This window comes from Mesoplodon bidens (genome assembly GCF_964165515.1).
Source record: "Mesoplodon bidens genome assembly, chromosome: 2".
Classification (NCBI taxonomy): Eukaryota; Metazoa; Chordata; class Mammalia; order Artiodactyla; family Ziphiidae; genus Mesoplodon; species Mesoplodon bidens.
This window is the reverse complement of record NC_138177.1, coordinates 51,143,006-51,152,710: the sequence shown is the minus strand read 5'-3', so window position 1 is coordinate 51,152,710 and position 9,705 is coordinate 51,143,006. Positions and strand designations below refer to the sequence as shown.

At 37.2% G+C, this 9,705-nt stretch overlaps 1 protein-coding gene across 6 annotated transcripts in view; it reads right to left on the bottom strand.

Annotated features, from left to right (window-relative positions):
• Positions 1 to 612: 612 nt before the first annotated feature.
• CD55 (CD55 molecule (Cromer blood group)) overlaps positions 613 to 9,705 on the bottom strand; it is a 34,621-nt gene continuing 25,528 nt past the window's right edge. For 2 of the 6 annotated variants that reach the window (XM_081225507.1, XM_081225508.1), the window contains one exon: positions 613 to 2,255. In XM_081225507.1, coding sequence (XP_081081633.1) covers positions 2,200 to 2,255 — 56 coding nt within the window. In that variant the 3' untranslated portion in view covers positions 613 to 2,199. The other 4 variants (XM_081225504.1, XM_081225505.1, XM_081225503.1 and 1 more) reach the window with 4 other exon arrangements.

Genomic DNA, 9,705 nt, shown 5'->3' with positions numbered 1-9,705 from the left:
GCCATTGTGTGATTGTGCAAGGGTGATATTTTTTCCATCACATACAGTTATATGACAGTTCTTTCCACAAATATTTAATTATGTAAAATATATTGTATAGTTTCATTAATGACAAATATCAGTTTTCTCTAATTGTGTTACACAAGGTAAAATATTACATTTTTAAAAACACACTTGGATAACAGGAGAGGATAATGTATCTTTAGTAAATTATTAATTTTTATAAACCTTGATGATTGGTTTATGTTCTTAATCTATAAGCAGTAGATGCCAGTGAAAAGGTCACAGTGGTGACATTATTACAAGGATCTGAGGAATGCATATGTCGGTGATGCATTATCTCCTAAAGAATAAATAATTTCAAGTATTAACACTACTTTTGGGACTTCTGCACTCCCAATGCAAAGGGCCAGAGTTCAATCCCTGGTCAGGGAACTAGATCCCACATGCATGCCACAACTAAGAGTTCACATGCCACAACTAAGGAGCCCACCTGCCGCAATTAAAGAGCCCACATGCTGCAACTAAGGAGCCAGTGGGCTGCAACTAAGATCTGGTGCAACCAAATAAATTAATAAATAAAAATTAATTAATTAATTTAAAAAACACTACTTTTTACAACCATATGTACCTGTTAAGTTTATTAATAAAATTTAAATTTATTTAAAAGAGAAAAAATTATTTGATCACCAGGTAAAGTGGTATCAAGACTTCAGAAGCCTCACAATCTCCTACCAAATTCCCATTAAAACTATGAAAAGAAAAAAAAAAAAGGACAAGACCCTAAAAATTCTGTATTATCAGATGGGTGAGAATGAAGCATAGCTATAGATTGTCATACATAATGGCAAGTATATGATGACTCCCCCTTCAAAATGAGAAAATAAACTTGACTCAGATTTAAGGTAGAAATATACCCATATATAATGGATGGGTATAAATCTTTAAAATGTCTGTAAATGTATCATTAAAGTATTTTGCAATCCACGAAACTCTTAACTATGTCACATAGGTGTACATTTGTGATCTCACAAATCTTGAACTTAAGTATAATTTTTGGAATGGAAACAGAATCAACTAATTTTATGCTCTTTGGAGAAGAACTGTGTATAGAAAAGGAAGACGATCTGCCTGGCAAAGATTAGAAGAAAATCAAAGATCTTGGAAATATTCATCCAAACACAGTAAAGAGCTCCATGACACAGAGTTTATTCTCTGTGTCAAATACCACCTGAGAGAAAAATGTGATCAATTATTTCTATTTAGGGAAAACAAATTTTTCTTTACGAACCTTCTCTAACTTTTTTGGTATACATGTAAAATATAAATAAATATAAATTAAGCTTAATATTACAAAAGAATAAGATTTACAATTTGAATACGAACATCTCACTTCAGAAATACAGAATCTTTTCTTATATTAATATTATATTATCTCTGGAGACCTTTAAAGACATTAAGTCAATAAAGACACCTTTCACCCTTTCACAGGGCTGTTTTTTTTTAATTGTCTTAAGAACAAAATTATAGCTGATCTATCTGACGAATAAGGAGCTAATTCACTATCTGTACTTGTATGACAAAGGAAGAATTATTCCTCCTTTGTCACCAAATAACCCAAGAAACTCAACACTCTTGGGTCATCGGCATGTTTTTCCTTTAAAAAATTTTGCCAACTGATTCAGACTCATTTTAATGGAATAAGAAAAGATGAAAATGCCTCTTAGTCAGGAAGGATTATTTTATAATGTTTCATCACTCTTTGGCAATTTTCCTTAGAAGAGAATGGTTTATTTGTTTTCAATATCCAATTAATGTTTTTAATTTGTTGTGTCCTTTGTAAGTAAAAATAACATTACACATTCATTGAAAACAAATTCACTTTTTTCCTTTTCTTCTTGTTCACATTCTAAGTATCAACAAATCTCTCCACTTTCCCACACTTTTATGAAAGTAATCACTCTCAATCTTGTGAGTTCTTCTATTTTCAAGAGTCTTAAGAGTGCTGAGAATGTGATTCCAGGACAGATTTGTTTTTCCTTGCTTCTTGGACATTCTTATGCATCTTAAAGACAAGATAACACACAAAACGAAGAACACTACCACATATGCTGTGTTCACTCCATCAGAAAGTTCTACAAAACTAGAAATATTCTGTGTACTCATGTGCACGTTCTTCTCAACTCTTCTCTGGCTCAGTTAGCCAATGGTTACTAGCATCATAAGCAAAACTGTCAATGTCATGCATATATGTCCTGAAAGTTAAAAAAAGTTTAAATCAAAATAATTTTATTTACTGGTGATAAACATTAATTTTTTAGTTACTATGTGATAAACCATGAAAAAGAATTAGTTGGTTAATTTGGGGTGCAAAACAAATGCAAAATTCATAAGTTATAGAGTATGGACAACCTCGGCTAGCATAGTTTAGAGTTTGGTAGCTATAGCAATACCAACTAAAACATGACACTTGAGTTTTTAGTTTCTTCAGATTAAGTGGCCAAGCTGGATTCAACTAAGATACTTTCAGATTAAAAGTCAGTGAAAACTCCCTGGAATAGAAGAAAGTTTAATCAAAAGAAGACACCTAGAAGGTTTCACGGGTACATACATATTAAGTTAGTTTTGTGTGATAATTTTGCCTAACGACGTAAAACAGATAAGATCGTAAACTTGACTTAGAAAAGACACGTTAAAATAGATTTACTATTTCCTAAACACTGGAAACTTTAAAAGTCACCAAGCAAGACGGAGGAGCAAATACAAAGGGGCCAATCATCTCATGATGCAAGTAGTCACAATGAAGGCATTCCTATTTGTAAGCCCTAATGTATCAGCCTTTTGTTTTTTCCAGATATTTGTAGCATTGTAAGCATCCAATCATTTCAATAAACTGAGAATAAAGCACAGGATGAGATAATGAGTATACTGCTGAAGAGTGGAAGACTGAAGACACGTCATATTAATGAAAGATTCAATGTGTTAGTCACTCGTTCAACAAAGAAAAACAATTCTGACAATAACAGAGGTTTAAGCCTCTATTGTCCTTTAATAGTCACAGATAGATATCAAGCTAATTGTGTTAATGGACATTTTCCAAGATACAGAAATTGATTTTATTGAACCATATACCTGTTGTAAATTAATAGAAGATTTTACTTCTGTAGCATCACCAGTCACAGTCAAATTATGAAACTTAACTAAGCGCTTTGTTGTTCTCATGTGTGTAGTAAGAGCTGAATAGTAGAGAAGGAAAATACTGATTGAATTATAAAAGTTTAAGTTCACTCAAAAAGCAGTATCAGCATTTGCTTACAATCACATTCTTTTCATAAACTAAAATTTATCATACACATCCAACACTCCTAAAAGATGTAAATAAACCCTTTGATAGGCAAACACAAAGGATCACCAGGTGAAGTTACATTACACCTTCACAGGCATTAACTCTTTCTCCTGTCTCATTAAGATCAAATTTTAATTAAATCAGTATGAAATTGAGGGAATAACCAGGAATGTATAAAGTTAGCTCTTACCCTCAACATCTTATACTTCCAAAATAAGGCAAGTGGAGTGTTTTTAAGTGCACATTAAAAAAGGCAAATTCTTTCTTAGAGGTTTGCATGAATTTCCTCTGATTCAGAAATAGAAGAATTAGGTTTACTGCAAAATCCCAATAAAATATAAAACAAATATTCCTTCCTTCTACATTTCAGCACTTTTCATTCTATTAAAAATATGATGGTCTTGGGCTTCCCTGGTGGCGCAGTGGTTGAGAGTCCGCCTGCCGATGCAGGGGACTTGGGTTCGTGCCCCAGTCTGGGAAGATCCCACATGCCGCGGAGCGGCTGGGTGCGTGAGCCATTGCCTCTGAGCCTGCGCGTCCAGAGCCTATGCTCCTCAACGGGAGAGGCCCGCGTACCGCAAAAAAAAAAAAAAAAAAAAAAAATAGATGGTCTATTATTTTACCAAAGTATCCAGAAAACTAATGATAGCCAAGAGACAGCCAAGAGGGAGCCAACTCATGACATTCCACCCCCCTCATCTACCAAGCCCCAGAGCAATGGTTTTAGAAGTAAATTAATAATGCTCCAATTCAAAAAGAGAGCTGGATCAAATGTAAGGAAGTAGAGAAGATTGGTGGTTTATTCTTTTTTCCAGAGTAGTTTTGCTGAGACTTCTGTACCAACTTAACTCACTTTATATTACTTAGAATTCTGTTCATTTATGCTGGGCTCTAAACCACATTCTTTAAAAGTTTTTGAAAAATCTGAGGGGAGATTGAAGAGAGAGTTATATTTTACTACATTTGTTCTTATAGCATCTAGAATATTTTATTGGCAGTAAACAAATATCTGTAAAAGCTATTAAAAAAAAGAAACAACCCAGGACCTAATGGTCAAATATTTTTAGTAAAAGACTGAACCATTTAGTGATTTAAAGAATGTTTACATACTTTAGGTTATAATAGGCTTAAATAATATTGTTAATTTAAAGAGAAGGGAAAGAGCCATGGAGGGTAAATAGTAGATACCTCACATCATCCAAAGAATTGAAATAGGCAATTTAGTAACAGCATTAAAATATAGTTGTTCTTAATTAAGTAATGAAAAATAGGTATTAGGGCACTTCAGAAAGAATTCAAGTTTATATGAAATCCACAATTAGTTTTCTGAACAACAAAATCTACAAAACAGAAGACAGTCAATTTAAATAATACTCTGTCTACAGGATACATCAGAGCCAACCATGACTTTATACTTAACACATGTAAATTCAATGCAGATCAGATGTTTCAAATACTGATTTTTTTTTTCTGTGTGTTGTTGTTTTATCACCTGAGTGCTTACCATGTGACAAGTAAGGTTCTAACCTCTTTACAGATGGCAATTCATTTGACCCCATGGAATAGATACTACAATCCCATGAAGTAGGTACTATGTTTCCCCCATTTTTACAAATGAGAAAATTGAGGCATAGAGAGGTTAAGCTGCTCACAGAGTCTGTTCATCCAGGATAGTAATCATAGACAAAAGGAAAAAAAGAGACAGCATATCAAAAAACGCAATTAAGCTAAGAAAGTTATCTACTGGCATAGTGTCAAGTTTTACTGGAAAGAAGCTGAAAATAATTTTTTTTAAATCATCAGAATTTCTGCTCACCCTGATTTTCCACTGCCCCAGAAAATTTTGACTAGAATTATGGTACCAATTATTAGAGTACCAGAAACACATCCTTGAGGGGGAAAGAATTTGATAAGACAGTTAATATAGAAACATGAACAATTATATATACAGTAGTTCACAGTGACAAACATATTAATTATGAGGCAAGTTAAAGAAAAAATAGGAGACATGAAATATATTTTGCTTGCCTGCTTATGTCACAACTCTGACAGTAAATACTGCATGTTATTTATCCTGTTTTCTTTCAAGGAAAGATGAAATATTTAGAATGAATTATCACAATGCTCAAATAAATTTGACAGGTTTGAGAGGATTCTAAAGTGTTTCAACCCCACCATGCTTAATTTTAAATGATTTGATCACTGACTTAAATATGATGACTGTATTATATAATTTCAGCACTAGAAGGCATCTTAGAGTTCATGCTCATTTTGTAGATAATTAAACTGAGTCTCAGAAAGGTGACGCGTTCATATGTGGTTAATGGGAAAGCCATTTACTTAGTTCATAAAGGTAACAGAGATGTAGGTATTTCTCCATCATAGGAAAGGTATCATCATCTGAGCACCGAGAGTAAAACATACTTTGTCTATAGAAATGCTTTTCAGTGTTTAGTCTGTTGCAGATAAAATTTCTTTTAGGAAAACTAATATTTACTTTCAAGATTAAATGCACGATTTTGAGTTGAGCAACAGAAAATAATTGGTTAAACAAGTTGAATAACAGCAAAAAACTTTTGACTTTTACACATAAACTTTCTTCTTAAAACCACCCATTGCCCTTTCCCCTCACCATCTTGGGTCTCCCTTTACCTCCCCACTCCACCCTCCAAATCCTTGAACTCTATTCTTTTGATCTGTACTACAAAGAAAATTATAGATGACACTAGAAAAGCAACTGAAGGTAATATGACTAACAAGTGTATCTGGTTCCAAATCAGCAAAATACTACAGATGTCACACAACTGAATGGCCATGTCAATACTTAATTTTAAAAACAGCTGTTTCCACCACAGGTTTTACACTATTTTACCCAATCAATTTCTTTAATTGATCCCTTAGCACCATAGCATTAGTTTGAAAAGACTGTACTCATAAAATAAATCATGGCTCCTCAAAAACTTGGGGTTTCTTTTCCTTTCACCACTCCCCATTAATCCTACCATTTTCAAATGATGCAGAAAGATCCCATTTCAGTTTGAATGATAAATGAAAATAGAAAATTTTAAAGTGATCCAGAATGTCTGGATGACATAAGTTAGGAATATTCTTAGAACACTGATCAGCACATATAAGTGATTCAGGAAGAAAGTGTGCGGAGGTTGATGTTTTAACAGAAAACCAGTGCAAAATACAGAAATTGAGAAATATAATTCTAAATAAATGATTCCTCAATAATTAATAATTAATGAGAGTATTATTTTGCAAATTAGAAACAAAGAAAACTTTAAAGTATAAAGGCAATGATCTTAACATTCACCCAAAGGTGAATCAGTGTTAATTTAAGATTGACACAACTTGAGCTACATGAAACTATACAATTATAAATGAAATTATTATTATGATTCCAATGTTCTTAATTATTCATTGAAGAGATCATAGGTAGGAAAATTACATAATTTTAGAAAATGTAAAAGGAGTAGTTTAGTAATGCTCCCCATTATGTAGAATTATATTTACCTAGTACTTAAAACACTGCAAGGCAATTTGTCACCTATTATCTCATTATCTCCAATAAATGGCATGGTACTTGTAAATAGTAAAGAGTGTTCAGTAAATATTTATTAAATTGCATTGCATGATATTCTTTTCGCAGATGAGAAAACTGAGACTGAAAATAAAGAAGACAAACAGTTTATCACCAGAGAAAACCTATTTCTAACCCCTGGTTCAGGGCATGATTTTTTTTTTTTTTTTTTTTTTTTGCGGTATGCGGACCTCTCACTGCTGTGGCCTCTCCCGTTGCGGAGCACAGGCTCCGGACACGCAGGCCCAGCAGCCATGGCTCACGGGCCCAGCCGCTCCGCGGCATGTGGGATCTTCTCGGACCGGGGCATGAACGCGTGTCCCCTGCATCAGCAGGCGGACTCTCAACCACTGCGCCACCAGGGAAGCAGGGCATGATTTTGACTGTTCACAATATTCTCAATAAAAATACCTGAGATTACTCAAACAAAATTTGTATTAGATGGGTATTACATTAATATATAGAGTATCATCTCCATTCCTGAACAACCCAAGTCAGAACCTAACTACAAGATCGGGTATTATCAAATGAGGCTTGTCTCCTTTTCTGAAGAAATGTGGATTCATCCAGTCATTTCGAAAGGTCTCACGTATACATCTCATAAAGTGGAAATGCAGTTTATATATTACGAAAAACTAAGAAAGCTATGAATAGGTTTTGTTCTTCCTTATAATCCTATTTAACATAAAAATATAAGTCAATAAGCATGTGATATTTAAAAGAAAAAGTATTTTAGATATTTCACTGAGCATTCTCTAATTTTTTCTTTAATATTCCTCCAATTGACCTATTAATTCCCACAAGGGATTTATGAATGTCACAATATAGGATTTCAGCAATGGAGGGAAAAAAAGCAATACTTGTAAAGAATCAGGACTATCTTAATTGTCAAATTTGAGTTGTGCAGCTTTAGGAGAAGAATTTTTCTATCCTTTCAAGTATTTAGTGCTGAAGAAGCTAGTCATCTGCCTCTATTTAAGAGCCTAATAGCTGTGTGACCTTGAGCAAGTTAAGAATCTTGCAGAGCTACAGTTCTCTCAGCTAAAAAGTGGGACATAGCTACATTATAGGATTGTTGTGAGAAGTAAATGAAATAATACATAGGCATATTTCAGTACAGTCCTCGTCACACACCAAACACACAAATATTGCTTTAATAAAGGACTATTCTTATTCTTTGGTGTGGCCAGAGAGAATGATAAAATTATCAGAAATCCATCTTAGGAAAATAGTGATAAAATAAAAATGAATTCTTAAAGCTAGGATTTATTCAATTTTTAGCACACCTCCGGGTAAGATGGCGGAAGAGTAAGATGCGGAGATCACCTTCCTCCCCACGGATACACCAGAAATACAGCTACACGTGGAACAACTCCTACAGAACACCTACTGAATGCTGGCAGAAGACCCCAGACCTCCCAAAAGGCAAGAAACTCCCCACATACCTGGGTAGGGCAAAGCGGAGAGATTCCCGCACAGAGGATCGGTGCCGAGTGGCACTCACCAGCCCGAGAGGCTTGTCTGCTCGCGCACGAGGGTGGGCGGTGCTGGAAGCTGAGGCTCGGGCTTCGGTCAGAGCGCAGGGAGAGGACTGGGGCTGGTGGTGAGAACTCAGCCTGAAGGGGGCTCATGTGCCACAGCTAGCCGGCAGGGAGTCCAGGAAAACTCCAGAGCTGCCGAAGAGGCAAGAGACTTTTTCTTCCCTCTTGGTTTCCTGGTGCGCGAGGAGAGGGGATTAAGAGCGCTGCTTAAAGGGGCTCCACAGACGGGCGCGAGTCACGACTGAAAGCGCGGAGCCCAGTGACGGGCGTGGGACGCTGGGGCTGCTGCTGCCGCCGCCAAGAAGCCTGTGTGCGAGCGCAGGTCACTGTCCACACCGCCCTTCCGGGAGCCTGTGCAGCCCGCCACTGCCGGGGTCCCGGGATCCAGGGGCGGCTTCCCTGGGAGAACGCACGGCGTGCCTCGGGCTGGTGCAACGTCACGCCGAACTCTGCCGCTGCAGGCTCGCCCCGCACTCCGTGCTCCTCCCTCCCTCCCGGCCTGAGTGAGCCAGAGTCCCCGAAGAGGCTGCTCCTTTAACCCTGTCCTGTCTGAGCGAAGAACAGACGCCCTCCGGCGACCTACACGCAGAGGCGGGGCCAAATCCAAAGCTGAGACCCAGGAGCTGTGAGAACAAAGAAGAGAAAGGGAAACCTCTCCCAGCAGCCTCAGAAGCAGCGGATTAAAGCTCCACAATCAACTTGATGTACCCTGCATCTGTGGAATACATGAATAGACAACAAATCATCCCAAATTGAGGAGCCAGGAGTCAGTGCTGTGCCTCTGAGGTGGGAGAGCCAACTTCAGGACACTGGTCCACAAGAGACCTCCCAGCTCCACATAATATCAAACGGCGAAAATCTTCCAGAGATCTCCATCTCAACACCAGCACCCAGCTTCACTCAACGACCAGCAAGCTACAGTGCTGGACACCCTATGCCAAACAACTAGCAAGACAGGAACACAACCCCACCCATTAGCAGAGAGGTGGCCTAAAATCATAAAAAGTCCACAGACACCCCAAAACACACCACCAGACGTGGACCTGCCCACCAGAAAGACAAGATCCAGCCTCATCCACCAGAACACAGGCACTAGTCCCCTCCACCAGGAAGCCTACACAACCCACTAAACCAACCTTAGCCACTGGGGACAGACACCAAAAACAACGGGAACTACGAACCTGCAGCCTTCAAAAAGGAGACCCCAAACACAGTAACATAAGAAAATGAGA